This window comes from Erpetoichthys calabaricus, chromosome 4 (assembly GCF_900747795.2).
Source record: "Erpetoichthys calabaricus chromosome 4, fErpCal1.3, whole genome shotgun sequence".
Lineage (NCBI taxonomy): Eukaryota > Metazoa > Chordata > Cladistia > Polypteriformes > Polypteridae > Erpetoichthys > Erpetoichthys calabaricus.
This window is the reverse complement of record NC_041397.2, coordinates 58405984-58425454: the sequence shown is the minus strand read 5'-3', so window position 1 is coordinate 58425454 and position 19471 is coordinate 58405984. Positions and strand designations below refer to the sequence as shown.

At 35.9% G+C, this 19471-nt stretch overlaps 1 protein-coding gene across 5 annotated transcripts in view; it reads right to left on the bottom strand.

Annotated features, from left to right (window-relative positions):
* The window catches only part of atp8a2 (ATPase phospholipid transporting 8A2), a 429846-nt gene that overhangs the window by 221137 nt on the left and 189238 nt on the right, over window positions 1–19471 (bottom strand). For 4 of the 5 annotated variants that reach the window (XM_051926384.1, XM_028799509.2, XM_051926385.1 and 1 more), the window contains 5 exons: window positions 13512–13585; window positions 6634–6703; window positions 5419–5546; window positions 1386–1497; window positions 637–802 (listed from right to left, as the gene is read on the bottom strand). In XM_051926384.1, coding sequence (XP_051782344.1) covers window positions 637–802; window positions 1386–1497; window positions 5419–5546; window positions 6634–6703; window positions 13512–13585 — 550 coding nt within the window. The remainder of the gene's footprint in view (window positions 1–636; window positions 803–1385; window positions 1498–5418; window positions 5547–6633; window positions 6704–13511; window positions 13586–19471) is intronic. The other variant, XM_051926387.1, reaches the window with a different exon arrangement.

The window sequence follows — 19471 nt, the reverse complement described above, 5'->3', positions numbered from 1 at the left end:
AAAAAGTCAAAACAATTTTTAAAGTATAATGAGAAAAAACTTCAGGTCTAAATTTGATCACTTCGCTTTTGGAGAAGTATTTATCATACACCAGCAGGTTCTAAAAGTAAATCAAAGAATAACATATTGTCATCATTATCACATTAAATACCATGTTGCAAACTTAATTTATTTTGTACTGTATGCAAAATACTTCTAAGCTTATGTACATATTAATGTATTTATTATTATTATTTTTATCATCTTCAGAAATCAATGCTAATTATAAAAGCAAACTAAAAGAAATATTCTGAACTAAAATGGACAAATTTAGTATGGATGTAAACAATATATTTTTTAAGATTATTGAATGTAGAGAAAAGCCACATTACATCTTGCCTGAAGAAGGGGCCTGAGTTGCCTCGAAAGCTTGCATATTGTAATCTTTTTAGTTAGCCAATAAAAGGTGTCATTTTGCTTGGCTTTTCTCTACATTCATAATGGCTAACACGGTACAACACCCTAGTACTTAAGATTATTGAAAAACAGATATTTGAAAAGGCAATAGTATTTCTGCATTTATTCCTAAAATGCATAGTAGCTTTGCATAATCAACTAGAGATGTTATAGCTAATTGTAAGAAATATACAACATTACCAGCTCTGGAAAGGTACCAGTCCACTTCTGTGTGCTGTCTGTTCCAGATGGCTGCTCCCACAGAGCTGACAAGTGCCATGACAAGAAGAATACAGAATAAGACCAGGATCTGTATGTTAGTTACTCTCTCGACATTTGACCGCTTTAATGGTGCTTTAGTCGAGTTCTGTTTAAAATGAAAATAAAAAAATACTAAGATTTCAAATTTTTATTTTACTTTATTTCAGAAAATCATCAGGTAAAACAAAAGTGGTAAAATGATGCCATACAACAAGCAGATTACTGTAAAAAAAGCTTTCAAGCCAAAACTAAGTACAAAAAAACACATGCTACATATACTCTATCCTATATTGGGCAGAATAACTTGTACAAAAGCTGAAAAAATAGTTTGAAAGAATTTTTTAAACAATTTGCTTCTAAGTTAACCACTAATATAGCCACATTCATTTTTATATTTAATTCCTTCAAATTGTAGGCTTCTTTCTAACTAGAATTAAAACAATTCAATCTTAAGAATATCTTTGACAGTACAGGAATTTGTCAGCTTCAAGGAAACTGAATTCATGTTTCTGAATTAATGCACTTCTGAAACATTATGTAAACATTTCCAAAATTAGGGCACACCATCCAAAACATCCCTAATATACAATTCAGCAAATTAGATAACTCAATTAAACTGTCATAGACTGCTTTTCCTAAATTATCTAAATGTTATTAACTTGAGAACACTGCATCATAATGCAAGTTACCTGCATGAGTTTAGTGTCATGTCCTGTGTAAACAACAGCTCCAAGTACCCACTGAGTATTCCTTAGTTGAGCACCTCGAAGTAACACTTGGTCAGGCCCAAGTGGGGTAGGACTAAAAAATAAAAGGAATAAATATGTTTTAAAATCAATACATTGTATACTTCTCAAGAACTATGGTTATTAAAAATGTACATACTGTGTATATGGGAGTGTGTGTGTGTGTGTGAATGGCCCCTTTAACAATTACACTGGCCCTTACCAAAAACTGGCTCTTAAATCAGATAGCATCAGGCAATTCTTCTAAAAATCAATAAGTAGTTTCCAGCATATCACATGCATGTCCAGTTTAGTTCAAATTCCTGAGTAAAATTTAAATTGCTTTAAATGTAGCATGGTAGTGATATGAATGCAACGGGAAATTATTCACTATCAAAGAAAAAATAAACAAACATTCAGCCAATTATGGTCCTGTAATTGAAAAAAACACTATTGATAAAAGTAGCTGACAGCAAATGACACAACTTATACTGTGTAACCAACAGCTCAGCACAACTGCAGTACTACAGATATACTCCATCTGAACAGTAGTCATTCTCTCAATTTAAATGTTCATTGATTATAATTTGAGTTTAGTCTTGAAATTATTAGGAAGCCTTTTATTACCAATTGTATTACATTTTTATTCTTAATCACAAAATCAATGTGTGTGGAGCTGGTTGATCTATACTTACAATGAACTGATATAATTCAATATTATAATTCCATACATTATAGTACAATGAAAAGCATTTGTTGCTAATCCCCATATTTATTCATTCTTGGATGATGTGATATCTGTGTGATATGTTTATATTGTGTATACCTTCTTCAAACAAATTCACTCATGAGATAATGATTACATCTTGCCTGAAGAAGGGGCCTGAGTTGCCTCGAAAGCTTGCATATTGTAATCTTTCTAGTTAGCCAATAAAAGGTGTCATTTTGCTTGGCTTTTCTCTACATTCATAATGGCTAACATGGTACAACACCCTAGTACATGAGATAATAAAAATACACTTACGTACATACTTATGTATGTAGTTAATTAAACTTTTCATACAGTATCTTGTCACTGATGAAGTATGGTAGTATTCCATTTTAGTAGGCTAATAAATAAAACAATAGTTACAAGATAACTGGCTGATCTTGGTCTTGAATGCTTACAGTATTTCTAAAAGCTCATGACTGCACTCATTGATTGTGCTGACCAAAAAACAATGAAGATGAATGGTAGCAGTGCAAAGGCATGGAAGGTGTTTCTGTAAAATATATTTTGTCCCTTGAAAAAGTTTTACTTTTAACATTGAAATAGAGTTGAGCATCATTTGCATAAATATAACAACCCAGTCCATAGCTACAAATGATATGGCCATGGGGATGCATATAGATCCAATAGAGCAGATTGCCGAGGACAGAACCCTGAGGAACCACTTCAAGGAAAAGTCAAAAACAGAGTACAGGTTAAAAAGTCCAGGATATCACAGTAAGCACAAAACACAGCAAAACACAAGTAAAACTCCACTCCCTAGCGCATTCGAAATGAACAGCAAGGAACTATGGGAGACTCTGTAGATTTATTGAGCGATGATTGGCAGGTGGTCCTAACACTTGGTGGACCACCCACAAAACATGGGACATAACCAAGACATTTTATTGTCATAAAGAATAATGCACATAACAAACAAAAGAAATATTAACCTAAATACACACAACTGAACAAAATAGACAAGAAGCACTATTTTGAGCCCCATCCTGGGGTAAAATGCTAGCTGAAAAATGACACAATATAATTAATTTGGATTTTTGAAGAGCTTTTGGTGTAGGTACCATAGGTTAATGATTTCAGGCTTTTACAGGTTAGCTAGTTGCCCCATAACATTTTTCTCTACCTTCCACAGTCCTATGCATTTTTTTCAAATCATCTAACACCTACCTCAATCAAGTCTTCTTTAGCCTCACTATCTTGTCCTCATTCCCTGCACCTCCATCTTGGTGCACTTCTTTACTCAGTCATTCTTTGCATTTCATTCCACATGCCCAAACCAACTTATTCTCCTTTTCCACTGCACAACACCTACTGTTTACACACCAGATCTTCTTAAGTCATCATTTGTATTGAACTTACACCATGATACTCCAGTCAAACCAATCGCTCTCATCACTGTTATTTCCAGCTTTGCTTCAGGTTCCACTTTCATCTGCCATGTCTTACTCTGGTAGAGAATCCCGCTTCTCATACAGTATAAATATTACCCTTCAATGCCAGAAGATTCCTTTAGAATACAGAATGCAGGATAATTCCCAGAATTTCTTCTATGTACCTCTCAACCTTCCTATTTCTGCATCTGTCTGTGTTAAAAAAATGTTAAATGACTATCAAAACTCCCCTACTTGTTCCAAAATAACTTCACTGCTGATATCTAAATTTACACTTACATATGAGCATTCTGCAACACTCGTATACATTTTCTACAAACAATAGTCACAGTTGCCACCTGCCGACTACCTTTCACAATACTGCGTCTTTTAAGCACCCACTTCATACAAAGCATCCATTTGAATGGAGTTTCACACAACATTACACACACCGCATGGCTATGCACAAACCTTTTCTAACAATTCCACTCCTTCACCTCCAACCAGTAAAGTCATTTTAATGCAATGATTTCCCTATTCATTGTGTATTGATCTGGTCAAGAATGTCCCACATGAGATGGAACAACTTACTCAAAATACATATCAAACAACTAATTTGCAAAACCTAAGAGACCCACTGGAATAAGAATGGGCAAGCATTACTGTGCTATATTTTCCCACACCTTCCTGAGCCCATGCCCTTACAAAACAGCAATATATTTCAGATCAAACAAACATAGATGATGAGCATTATCTTAGCATATGTACTGCATGCTGTGTTTTATAAATGCTAGCTTTATGCATAAAAGCAGAACATTATATTTACAGTTCACTTTATTCACAAAGTATGGTGTTTAATAAAACCACATTAGGAATTTCTATAGTTACTTTAAAAAAATAGTTCTAAGAAACAACATGCATCAAAAATGTCCTGCTACATGATGAACTTTACTAACATTTTAATTTAGAATAATTGCTAAGTAAAAACCCTTAATGTATATTTACAGTACATTTTTGAACAATTAGCTTTTTACAAGCTGTACAAGTTTCAAGAATGACATTTTTATGGTCTTATAATTAGATAGTAAGCATTAACAGCTAACAATATAATGAAAGATGTTTACCCATTTTGAAATTTTGATGAATGTTGTTGATTAATTTACAGTTTTTCAACTACTACAATGCATTTGAATTCTTAATTTTAACCTAATATTAGTAAAGAGTGTCAGTATAGGTACCAGATGAAGTACTGTATATATCTTGAGATAAATAAAGTTACAGTAACATCAGTACAGTGCAATATTTTCCTCCTGATTAAAATTCAGCATGGAAAAGTCTGAAATCATGCAGTCATAATTAACTATGGCATAAATCTCTTGGAAGATACTAAATCACAGTTATCCATCCATCCATCCATTTTCCAACCCGCTGAATCCAAACACAGGGTCACGGGGGTCTGCTGGAGCCAATCCCAGCCAACACAGGGCACAAGGCAGGAAACAATCCTGGGCAGGGTGCCAACCCACCGTAGGACACACACAAACACACCCACACACCAAGCACACACTAGGGCCAATTTAGAATCACCAATCCACCTAACCGGCATGTCTTTGGAATGTGGGAGGAAACCGGAGCACCCGGAGGAAACCCACGCAGACACGGGGAGAACATGCAAACTCCACGCAGGGAGGACCCGGGAAGCGAACCCAGGTCCCCAGATCACCCAACTGCGAGGCAGCAGCGCTACCCACTGCGCCACCGTGCCGCCCCATCACAGTTATTATAAAACAATATACCAAAAAGAAGATAATAAGAATTCAAATAATAATAATTGTCTTTACTATGAAAATCAAAGTACCTATGATTTTCTAAGTGCAGTGTCCCAGTAAAATCATACAGATGCCGATTGGGGCCTTCACATTCTAGTTTTCCAGTGAGAGTCATTAGGTCTTCAGGTGACAGAAAATTTGCAGTTAAAGATAAACCCTTTAAAAGAAATAAACAAAACACTAGGGGTTAGTCTTAAATGAAGTTTGTTTATTGTATCACACTTGTAAGCTAGTGGCTGGTTGTACTTGCAGTTCTCTGTAATGAATCATATGACATTGAAATTCTCTACTCTGTTTTAAAAACCTCTTATCAATAAACAAATTAACAAGATGAAGACAGAAAATCTGGAAGTACATTTCAACAGCTCAACATTCATTCATACTATTAACAAGGCTACAGGGAAGATAAACATTTTGTTTAATTTTACACTCAGAATTATTGAACAGGTTTTAATATTTTTCAACAAGCACACATTACAAAAAAAAGAAGCAAAATCCTAAAATAATCTTACAATATTAATTTGTAGAATATTTGGAATGTTATGTTATTATAACTCTTACACGTGAATCAATTTTCTGCAGGATTGTAAGAAATATGTTGCACAAAACAAGGGACAATTTTTAAAATCTAACCACATCTTATTTAACAAACATTTTTGAGTAATTAGAAATATTTTATATCTGATATGCTTGTTTATGGGATAATAGTGTCCTTGCATAGCTTAGTATATACTGTATATCATGAGACAGTGACCAATTCGCAAGGCAGTGCCTGGCATAAAAACCCTAGTAAAGGGAAGAAAAAGCTGGACTGGTGGTACAGAATAAAACACTAATTAAATAAGAAAGATTTTCTCATGGTCATTACGGACAGTAAGAAACTAGTGGAAATTAGAATCCATGGGGAGTCAGAATATGGTGATTTTCAGTTTTTTTCATGCCTTAAACAATGTTTATGTTTATTCCTCAAGTTTAATAGTGTGACTTCAGAGAATTAAGTAAAAACAAAGAAACATCAGAGTCTTGATTCAAGAATTAAGGGGTTATTGCTCCCAATCCTTCAGTAAGGTAATATACATTAGTTGGGCTATATTTCTGATTCTCTATACTATTTTTATTCCATCTTCTTTATTTTTGGATGTCAGTCCTCAAATTTGGTGACTCATGTTGTATCTTATTAAGATTGATATATAATAGAAAATGTCAGCAATGTTTAGAAATTTGAATTAACTGAAAGATTTTACCTGACGTATTTTTAGATTTGTTTCCCCATCTAGATTTGATGTCTCTATATAGCACATTGCTTGTGGCTCACTGTTAAAAGAAATATAAAATAAATTAGGACATTTCACTTTGCATGTGTGTTCCCAAGTCTAGCTATTGTTTATTATGAATTTCTATTACTGGAAAAGCCAGTTGCAATAGCTGAATTCTGAGTTACAAAGAGTGTGATTATTAATACTGAAAAAATGTTAAAAGTCACCATTTATTCAAATATTTTTTTATTTTATATTGTATTTCACAAAGAAAACAAGAGTATGAGTCATATTAACAAGATATAAAATAAAATCATTTAATGCAAAATAAAATACAAGCAAACAAACTTCCATGTACAGTATCTGCATAAGTAAAGAATCAGAATCAGTACATTTGATACAGAAGACTTACTGTACATCAAAGAACATAGTGACATATGCAAGACAGAAAATATGACTTTAAGTCAGTAGCAAAGTATTTATCGAGTAAAGATGCATTTCACATTAATAAATTCAATCCATTCAATGACTTGTCTATTATAAAGTCATGTCCTTTCAACCACACTGCAACCTGATTTAATCAGTAACTTAAAGCAGTGACTTGTGGGATGTGTAACACTTGTTGAACAAGAAATGATTAGAAATGAAATATAAGTGCATCTTTATAATGACAAGATGGCAGTGTCCTAAAGACCATGTAATAATATAGAGACTATTCAAAACACATAGTACTTTTACATAGATACATATCCTAATCATAGGAACATGTTGTTCAGAACTTTTCAGTAAGGAATGCATGGGGAGGTCTAGCATATTACAGTTTTAATTTTGCAATAAAAGACTCCTTAGGTAGGTGTAATGATCTATCACAGTGTAAGTGTCTGAAAATACAAATGAATCAAATTGGTGTGTATAATATTATTTGATTACCAAGTGAAGTTTAAAGTCACTTTTATTTAGATTATACAAAAAAAACATATTGAGGCAATGCTAAACAAAATTATGCAACAGAGAAAAAAAAATAAAACTTGGTGCCTAATTGTTTAAGACAGCACATATGTTAAACCATGTGAAGTATACACAGTGTCGCATGGTACAGATACTACTTTCAAAATATTAGTGAAGTTTTTTAAGAAGTAGTAACTCAAGTCCCATCTTTTGACACTGCTCCAGATCTCAAAAGTTTGCAGTGCATAAAATAAAGGGTGTTTATTAGGGTGTTTCATTTTCTAAGGCAAAAAATAAAATGTAAAATTTTTGCAGGCTTTGCTTACGCCCCGAGTCTCAGTGATATAAAAGATATATACAGTAATCCCTCCTCCATCGCGGAGGTTGCGTTCCAGAGCCACCCGCGAAATAAGAAAATCCGCGAAGTAGAAACCATATGTTTATATGGTTATTTTTATATTGTCATGCTTGGGTCACAGATTTGCGCAGAAACACAGGAGGTTGTAGAGAGACAGGAATGTTATTCAAACACTGCAAACAAACATTTGTCTCTTTTTCAAAAGTTTAAACTGTGCTCCATGACAAGACATAGATGACAGTTCCGTCTCACAATTAAAAGAATGCAAACATATCTTCCTCTTCAAAGGAGTGCTTGTCAGGAGCAGATGTCAGAGAGATAGAGAAAAGCAAACAAATCAATGGGGCTGTTTGACTTTTAAGTATGCGAAGCACCGAAAGCTGTTGAAGGCGGCAGCTCACACCCCCTCCGTCAGGAGCAGGGAGAGAGAGAGAGAGAGAGATAGAGAGACAGAGAAAAACAAACAATCGAAAATCAATACGTGCCCTTCGAGCTTTTAAGTATGCGAAGCACCGTGCAGCATGTCGCTTCAGGAAGCAGCTGCACAGAAGGTAGCAACCGTGAATATAATCTTTCAGCATTTTTAGACAAGCGTCCGTATCGTCTAGGTGTGCGAACAGCCCCCCTGCTCAATCCCCCTATGTCAGGATCAGAGAAAGTCAGCGCAAGAGAGAGAGAGAGAAAAGTACGTTGGGTAGCTTCTCAGCCATCTGCCAATAGCGTCCCTTGTATGAAATCAACTGGGCAAACCAACTGAGGAAGCATGTACCAGAAATTAAAAGACCCATTGTCCGCAGAAATCCGCGAACCAGCAAAAAATCCGCGATATATATTTAAATATGCTTACATATAAAATCTGCGATGGAGTGAAGCCGCGAAAGGCGAAGTGCGATATAGCGAGGGATTACTGTATGCCAAATTTCAAAAAGATTGGATAATATTTAGAGGTTGCACACTTTGATCAGTTTTGTAAAAGTAGGCAAAAAATACGATTTTTCAATGTCAATTACTTTTATTGGGAAAACTAGAAATCACAAACTTAAAATAATATTAAAACTAGACACTAAGATTAATAGGTAGTATACAAAACATATGTTATATTAATCAACTTTGAACGATGCAATCCCTTCTTTTGTTCGCTTGGTGACGACTTTTCTGTGATGCTTGACTACCCTCAACAAGAATTGTTTTTGTTGTTCATCCCTGACCGATTCGTTAAACTTTTTTATCAGAGCAATTCCTCTTTCTGCGGTATCATTGACCACCTTAAGAGCGTTCACATGGCTTCTTGGAGAATCACTGCAGTATTCTGTCATGTCGTGGATCCCAAACAATTCAAAGAACGACTTTGTTTTATTAGTAACGAAATGGCTCAGGTCTTTTCCTTCAAAAACTAGGTTTTTACCCTCTAATCGTTTCATTTCCTTTTTCTTTGAGGGTTTGGTTTCTAAATTTTTAGTCATATTTTCCTTTTCAGCCTGAGTAATACGTTCGTCCAAAAAAGCCAATCCTACATTTGTTTCTGACAGATACCAAAGGTGTCTCTTAGCAACAGTGAGAGCACTTTTTTTGACGTCTGCATCTGGGTAAGTGCTCAGAAGCTGTAGCATATCCAAATCATTCTTTGGAGCCCATCGACTTACAATTGCCTCGTGCCAAAAGCGAACATATATGAGGCTGACAAAATGTGCAACCCGTTTCATTCCTTTCAATTCTCGTTGAGGAATATTCAACTGTTTAGTGAAGAGGACAATTTTAAGTGCATATATTGCCTTTGCCATCCACCTTGCTTGATGCAGAGCCCCTGGGATCCTGAAACTGAATATTAGAAATTTCATTAGTTTGAAATAAAAGTGATCAATGTGTGCAACCCCTAAATATTATCCAATCTTCTTGAAATTTGGCATATATATCTTTTACATCACTGAGACTCGGGGCATAAGAAAAGTCATATGAAAATCACATCTTTGGAAAAATGAAACACCCTAGTGTTTATTATAAGCAGGGAAAAGTCTCATAAGGGAGGAAACTACTATACAAAATAATATTACCTACTGTACCTATACCAGAAACAATACATCATGGCAGCCCTTGAAGGCCTGTTAATTCTTTCATTAGAACTGATGCAAAGTCCTTTGCTGGTGATAATTTTGACAAAAAAATGTACTAGGACTAGGACAGTGATGGGATAATGTAAAGGGATCAAATCTGTTGCTTTTACAAGCATCAACATATTTCTGATTTTAATTTTTGACTGGCCACCAGAAATTACGTTTCAGTGTGACTAACCAGCAGATAGCCATTTTGAATAGAATTGTATCCCCACTCTAATACTTTATTAAAAAGTGAATCTGCAACAATCATTAACACTAGAATCCCTGAAGCCTACGAAAAAAATTCCTTCGCACCTCTCCTCATCAGCGTCTTTTGTTTTGCAAATGTGTCAATCAGCACTAGCAGCCTGCTATCCCATCCCCCCACAGAGCTTAAGTCACTCACAAATTTTTCCCAGCTCAAGTCTCTTTATCGTGGGATTAGGTACCTGGAGTTGTATAAGGTAAATAATATATTGTTATTTGGAATACATACATTTCATGTTTGTTCCGTGTCTACAACTATCTGTAGGATGAAAGGAAATGCAAGGCAAGAAATGCTGAAGACATACTTAAAACAGAAACGTTTTCCATGTTATACTAATAATAATGTGAAGTGTATAATGTGTGAAGACTTTAGCCCAAGTTCCAGGTTCGAGTCCGCGTTCTGAGTAGTTAGCTGCTATTATTATTACTATAATATAATAAAAACATACATTTGATTGGAGTCTGTAACACCCAATGTAAATCTGGCTACTTGTAAAAGTTTGCGCTTTTTTATCATTCAGTTTTATTCTGTCAGTGACGTTCACTTGGTATAACGAATTTGCCTCTCCCTCTCTGAGTTGATGATGTTTATCTCCATTCTTTTTACAAGAGCAGCAATGACCACAGTTGGTGATGTGGTTGATGCCTGCTCAGAACTATTTGTTGTACCGGCAATCAAAGATATGAGGTCCCATGAACGCTATCAGACTAGACAAAGGCAGAACCGTAACAGACAGCTTCTTCACAGAGCTTTCGCTGGCTAATAGAGTCCTGCACCACAACACAACTCTGCTTGGCACCATAAAGTAAAATGAGACTTCAACCTGCAGCTAAAATCACTTTAGTACACAAACAACTCTCCACGCTAGTGTTTAGATCTGGCAGTGTCATGCTAACTCTTTGAGAGCAACATGTAAGTTGAACGATTTTTTATACTTTGGTTATATTCTTGAATAAAAGAGCACGTAGTTATTTGATATTTGGACTAAAGTCTTCATGCATTATACACTTCGTGTCATTATTAGTATAACATGGAAAAAGGTTCTGCTTTAGGTATGTGTTCAGCATTTCTTGCCTCGCATTTCCTTTCATCCTACACTTACACAGATCGTTGTAGACACGGAATATGTCATGACATGCATGTGTTCCAAATAACGCTATATTATTTACCCTATACAACTCCAGGCACCTCACACGCAGATAAAGAGCCTTGAGCTGGAAGAACTTTTTTTCCGATTTGAGCTCCATCAGTTGGGGTGGAGGGAATGGGGTTGACACATTTACAAAACTGATGGAGAGGTGCGAAAGAATTTAAGATGGTCCAGGATTACGAGTTTTTTCATAGGCTTCAGGGATTCTAGTGTTAAAACAATAGGACTATGTATTGATGTTGATTCTGGGTTGATTTTGCTATTTCTATAATATATGGACAAAAAAATTTACTGACAGTATTTTTTTTGTAACACATAATTCAAGCTCTGGACTATAATCATCCTTTTCAAACTAAAACCAAATATCATCTGAATTTTGAAGCAGTGGTCAAAATAACATTGCCAAGGTTGCGAACTAATGAAGAGGTCCTTAAAAAAGAATTTCAAGCAGAAACATTATTAGTAAATATCCCAAAACATAAGTTCTTATGATGTCATTTTAAGAAGGAACATCTATTAGTTATGTAAAGCAAAGCAAATTTAAAACTACGTAAAAAATAAACTCACATAAATACTCATCACAGACAATTTCATAGTTTCATAATGGAATAATCCCTTTGGTAAAACACCCTTCCCTCTAGCAAGTTACTAGGATCATCTTTTCTTGGTCAGACACAAGTTTCTTGTTCTGTGGAATCTCTTGTTGTCAAAACTGAAAACTTGCCCCCTTGCCCCCAGTTACGCTATTTGGTTATATTACCCAAAAAACATAATTTCACATATCAAAAATAAAAAAATTATAAGGAATAAATTAGTCTCATGGTGTAACTATGTCTTATTTACAGAGCTCATTAGCCCTACTAATTATGATTGCAGAGTAACCACTGAATTATGAAAGACATTTTCCTTCATATAGTTATAATACATACTGTACAAGTGGCATTTATCAGGAATACTAAAAAGCTGTGCTCCTAAGGCTTTTGTTTAATTTTCTCTTTTGAAACAACACTGTAATATGACCTCTGTTAATAATGCGACTACATGACCAGATAGGTGTCAGTATATATTTAGATAAGCAAAATGAGATGCTTTCTGGGAAGATACTATTGTTTGATTAATATCAAAGGACATTTAGTGTGTTTGCATTGTCAGACGTAGTGGTATTTGAGTGTATGTTGATCTCACCATTTCAATATATACTCTTTGTCATTAATTTACATTCCAACTATCCCATATTACTGTGAATGACAGAATAATGACTTTTAATTCATGTCTATACAATATATTAAAAGCATAATTTCCTAAAATAATTTTACATAACAAAAGAATATTATCATTCATACAGCAGCATTACCGACAGATGTTTAAATGATGGGTTTACAAGATGTACTAAAATGTCAGTGTGTTAAGGCTGCTTGGTGTTTGATAAATTTAATTATTTCCTGTATAATTCCTTATAATTAATGTTTTTCTATTGCTATTGAGAAAATATAACGCAAATTTTAAAATATTAAAAGTATTACTGTATTATTATACAAGCATTCATTCTCTGAAACTGTTTACTCCAAGTGAGTGTTATGGGGACCAAGAGTCTGCCTAAGCAGTACAAAAAAAGAACCAACCCTGGATAAATCATCAGTCCATCACTGTCCAAATGCAAACCTAAACACACTCACACTGGAGAAATATAGAGTCACAAATCAAACTAACAGTCATGTCTTTTTTAAGATGGATGGAAACTGGAGTACTCAATAATAGAGAGAACATGCAAACAACACACAGAAAATGACCAGGTCAGGATTCAAACCACTACAAAATAGTAATATCAATGGTTATAAGATTTTAGGTTTTACTGAAGTAACATTTCTACGGAGATTGTTTCTGATCATGCAAACAAAAAGACAATCATGCTCAATAGCAGAATATTCTATAAACTTTTGTAAAAAAAAAATAAGATCAAATGCATTTAATTAATAAATAAAAAAAACACTGAGAATACTTTTTTATTTATGAGAAAGATGCACACAATCACAGATAACAGTATCTGACCTGGAGGATATAATGACCATGTCAGCTGGAAGATGCTGCCCATTGGTGACCTTCACAATGTCTCCAACCGCAACCTATGTTATTAGGGGCGGCAATGTGACAGCATGGAAGACGAGAAAAGAAAGAACAGAGTACAAGCAGATTCAAAGTTAGGAAACATACTTGTTAATAGTACAGCAGATTATGACCAATGGATGATTCAATGTATTACCAAGTAACCAAAATAACTGAGATGTAATTAATGTACTCATGGTGTCTTTCATTTTCCCACACAATTTGCAACACAACACTGACTTGTGAATAATGCAGTGAAAAGCCACTGGGACAGGATCAACGACAGCTAGCTTTCTTACCATACTGATGTCGTCCACTGATGGAGCTCTGTCAGTGATAACATACACAATTTTGCCCATGTCCAAGCTTTTTTTTTTCAAAGAACTGAATCAGTTAAAAAAAGATTTTGACAGTTGTGCACCCAATGTACTGAGAGGAAACAAAATAGTTCTTCCTGAAAAGCCTTCACATTATAAATCTTACAGAACCAGCCAACTATACTTGGTCACTCTTGCCATAAGATGAGTCAATGGCAAGTAGCCAGCTCTCTGCCAAAACCACTGCACTTCTTATTTCATGATGGTCCCACAATGGTACTTGCCTCAATAGCTTCATGACTGTTTTCTTTGGGGTTTTTTTTCATCATTATTTAAAGCTTCCTCTGTCATGATAGTTGTGCACATTTTGACCTATTCATCATATATGTGAAATTTTTTTTAGCTTTTGCTAAGTTCCATAAAAAAGGGAGAGATTCCATAGTTGCCTTCTCTTATACAGAAATAACTTTACCGATGATGGTAACATAATAAATATATGCCATTATCAAATATGCAACATAATGTTTGCAAATCTCCAATTTTGTGTGGCATGTTTGTAAGTGTTCCTTTATATTAGCAACCTTGCTGTCAGCCACAGTCTGAGAACATGACACAAAAGTAATCTCAGCATTTATATGGTACAGAAAAATAAGTCAAAATAAGTTTGTCCAGTCAGAATGGCACTTTTTAGCTCAGGCCATGTTTTTTATGAAAGCAAAAGTTATATGTACTGTGTTTGTTTATTTCCAATAGCCCAGCTGCAGTAGTTAAATAAAAGAAGGCTACCTACGCTTATTCACATTTGGTAGCATATAGGACTAGCTAATGTGAGCACATACTTATCTAGTTCTTTATGTTGGAAGTGAGCAAATGGTTTTATATAGCCCATGGGCCACCTGTGGGGAGAATACTATTCTGCGTCTGCATTTGAGAGGCTTGATTAAAGTTTTCTATGGGACTGTCTCTCACATGAAATCATGTGACTGATATAGCTAAATATTCAATTTTACAGTGTTTTACTTCAGTGTTTATGACATAACATCTGCGGCCAGATGTTTATGAAAGGGCTTCTGTTGTAGTATGATCATTGAATGACTGCCTGCTACTGAACGATCAGAAGACTTTTACTGAACTGCATTATACTCGTGCTGTTCATATGAAAAACATTAACACAAATTTGATGAGAACACGTCATTTACCTCTATAGATATAGATTGTCAATTTCTAATCATCTACCCTCATCCAGTTCCGTTTTGAAAGTTCCCAAAGTACTGTTGTTCAACTCACTATTTGGTAATTTATTCTACATATCTATGCTCTTCATTTTCTAGTATATGTGAAAATGTTACCCTTAACCAGCTTTCATCTGTGCTTGTTGTAGTTCTTATTGCTAAACTAATTATAAAGTAAAAGCTGGAATCCACTGTAATAATTCCCATCATACACTGAACACTTCTGTTTTGTTTCATTTTAGACTCTGCTTAAACTGAAATGATTAATCTCTCTACATTTTTCCTCATAGCTTATGTGGCCGCTATTCTCTGGACCATCATTAGTGATGCTATAACAAAACAAGAAGGTTTCAGCTGGGTGTTGTATTTTAAGAATAAACTTTCCTGATTTGCACTTGACATATCGTGCTATGGTAACCTAATAACCTAATAACCTTACTAATTGTTTTTGTACTCTGCTTGTATTGGACAGTGTGGAGTCCATCTCATAAAGTGTATTTTCAAGTTTCATACCCCTTATTTTATATTCAACTGATTTTTTTAAAAGCAACATGCAAAACGTTACATTTGTTTACACTTGATTTAATCCTTTACATTTCTGCCTGAGTCTGAATTCTGCCCTATCTGTCTGTAATGATTCTGCTGACTCTAGATTATCTGCTACTCCATCTTGTTTTGTGTCATCTGCAGACTTAACCAGGTTTTAATTTATATTTTACAAGGATCATTCACTGTATATAAATAAGCTTTGGCCACAGCACTTAGGCACAACATTTTTAGTTAAGTTCCTTTGAACATAATTCTTTGCTTCCATGTTTGCATGAATTTTCCAACAATTTACACACTCTGTCTTGAAATCCCACTTTTTAGTTTAACCTCTAACCTCTCATGCAGTACTTTATCAAAAACATTTTGAAAGTTAAAATAAATAATATGTGTTTTAATCAAGCGCATGTATTCTATTTCTGCACTTTTTACATGCTTATTTAGTGTTTATGCATCTGTCAAAATCTTTTATTATTATGATGGTTTATTTTGCCTGTAGGTACTGCCATCTTGTACTTGTTTTGGCGCGGCCATGGCCAAGGTGTTGATATCTATGATGGCAATTGTTTTTCACATGATCAGACATCACTGTAGTGTGTGATATCTTTCTGTATTCCCTATTTAAAATGGTGGCATGGAAAAAAAAAAGTATTTGTGTATTGCATTCCTTCCAAAAAACCTTATTCATACTAATGCTGGTTAGGGCTAGTTAGGGTTAGTAAGGATTTCAATCAGTGTTAGCACGTGCTGTCTGCTTCTTTGGTTTTGACACCCAATCGTTTTCTTTTTTTTTTGGCATTCTGACCCTTTGTGTTATGCCAGCATTAGAATCAGAATTGATCAGCTAGACTGCAGCAGGGACCTCAACCACCAGCTTTTATAAGTCCCATAAATCCTTCTGAATAGTCTGCTGGTGAGGTGGAAAGTGATAAGCCACCAGTGCTCTTTTGCTCTAGAAACTATAGCAAACGTCAGAGAAAGCAGAAAAACTATTGTCAAAGCCAAAGTACTAAGCTGTCAATGAAATCAAAAGAAGAATAGCCATAACTCAACAACCAAAAGATGTACTGTAATTAAAAACAAGATGCAGAACTATTAACATAGTCAAAAGGGGAACTGCTATAAGTTAGTAAGATGTTCACCACTGAAAGCAAATAATGAAATTGTTTAAGATTTTGATCCATAATTTTAGACCCTCCAATGAATGCAGCTTGGGACTATAAAGCATAGGATCAGTGACATACTGCATCATGCCTTCTAAGAGTAAAGCCCTAACAAACATGCATCACTACCTCAAAACACAGCCACAAAATGTTGAAGCTTACAAAAAACAAAAATTGATGTTGCAAACTCAAAAAAGATAATACAATTCTATTTAGTTATAGTTAAATAATTAATACATATTACCTATGTACTAGAATTCCCTGATGTTTAAAGCCTTCGAGAACAACAGAGCTGCAAAAAAAATTGCACTCATGTCCTCACACTTCTGCTTTTCCTTCTGTAATTTTTCCAAAGCCCTTATTCTTCCATTGAGGACTCCTTTCAAATTTTCTATATCTAAATTTTGGAGTGTGCTTGTTTTGAACTACTGTTTGTGTAAAATGCCCTTATATCTACTTTGCTGGGTTTAACTGCACTCCTTATGTTAAGGTTTGTCCTGGTAAGACACTGTCCAGGCTTAACCACATTTGCTCAGGATCTGCCCTACAAAAATTAAATTTATCATTTTCAGGTTTTATATACATACTCTTTCATACCACTTTGAAAACTATGCTCACTAAACCTTAATGGTTGGATTAACTTACTGAATGCTATTCTGATTATTATAGAATAAAATATCAAGACAGGCTTCTCTTCTTGGTGTTTTAACACAGTGAGTTGAAAACATATACGAATTCCTATTCAAATGTTCCACATTTGTAGGCCTTTTCCAGTTAATATGTGGAAATTTAATCCTGCAATTGTTTTTTGTGTATTATTTGTTTAATGTGGTATTGTTTATAAATGATTTTCTTGCTTTTGGTAATTAATGTTTATTTGCTAATTATTTTTATGAATGTAATTGTTTTTCATTATGTTATATAATTTCTGTTTATTATTTAGTAATCTCCTTTGCTTGTTTTTATATATTTTAAATATGTTGAGAACCAGTGGGTGGGGTTCCTGACATTGCAGCTTGGATTTAAAGAGCTTGGATGAATCAGACCAGTGCTGAGGCATTAGCTTCTGCTTTTGTTGTTCAGCTCCCCTTACTGAAATCAGGTTTTGAAAATTTTGTCTGTATAATTTTGATTATTTAGTTTTTGGACTTTCTGCCTTAATTTTAGGTTTTGATTATTTTTGGGATGTCTCTTCTGAGGCAAACATGAATACCCTTACCTATTATTAACATTTTCCCTTTTTTTCTCTCTTTGAATCTTTCTGTAATAAAGGTAACTGCTTTGGAGCAATGTTTCTTTTAACACTTCCTCTGTCCCATTTTGGAATTTATAGGCCTTGGCCTTTTTGTCAGTGCAGCCCACAGGCTTGCTTTGAATTTAAGGACCAGGTCTACTTTGAGTTTTGAGGTCTATTTTTAGGATTCAGGCTTTTTTGAAGTTTTGGTGCCAAAATTCACAATGGTTGTAACATTTCACTTCCATGCCCCCCATTCCCATCCCCAGTTGTTCTGATACAATGTCAAAAAGAGAAAATATATAAATGTTTAAAGGACCAAGAGGTGAAAAAACATAGTCAGAAGACAGGCTAAAGACAATAAGCTGTGAGATCAAAGGAGTCTTTCACCAAAATGCTAACCAAAATCATAGTCTAACGTCATTACAAGAAGATTTTTATTCTATATATTCAAGAGACGTACTGTGGCAGACGGCTGGGAGTGGCACCCAGCCGGGACGCCCAGGAAGACAGGAGGAGGGCTCATGCCTCCTCCAGACTACGAGAGGGCGACCGCCCTGGTTCCTTTAGGGGCCACGGGTGCAGGGCTTGGAAGCCGAACCCTGTAGGGGCCCGTGGTCTCCGCCAGGGGGCGCCCCTATGCCTGAAGGACCCGGAACCCCAACACTTCCGCCACACCAGGAAGTGCTGGGGGGAAGAAGATTGGGGGCACCCAGAGGGCTTCCGGGAATACAGCTGGCACTTCCGCCACACAGGGGAATGTCTAAGGAGTGTCGGGGATCACCTGGAGCCCATCCGGGCACTTATAAAAGGGGCCACCTCCCTGCAAAGAAGAACTGGAGTCGGGTGAGGAGTGGACAAGGTTTGTGTGCAGGAGAGTGGAGGCGGCCTGAAGAGCAGGCAGAGAGACTGAGAGAAGCCTGGACTTTGGGGGAGTTTGGTGCTTGAGGCACTGGGTTGTGCACTTGATTGGATTGTAATTATACACAATAAACGTGTGGTGGACTTAAGAATGGTGTCCGTCTGTCTGTGTCTGGGCAGCTTATCACAGTGGCGTAGTCGGCAGGATGGTCTGCCTGGTTCAAGGCAGGAACCTGGGTTCAAAATCTATTCTGTGAGCAGCCCGGCGCAGCAGCGGAACCCCCACACGCGCCGCGGGAGCGGCGCATGCACAACTCCGTGGGAGCGATTCTCCCCTGGGACCGCCAGCAGTCCACAGAAAGGCTCTGATCCCTGGGAGGAGCACCAACGGGCGTGGCTGGAGTGCAGCGAACCCCGAGCGACGTGCTGTCGGAAGCGGCGGCCAGGACGGTATTGCCAAAAGGAAGGCACGAGTGCAGCAGATATGGCTGGATGACGGGACCCAGGAGGTGAGTGCCCTGCATAACGGCGGTCGGCCCTGCGGGGTCAGACT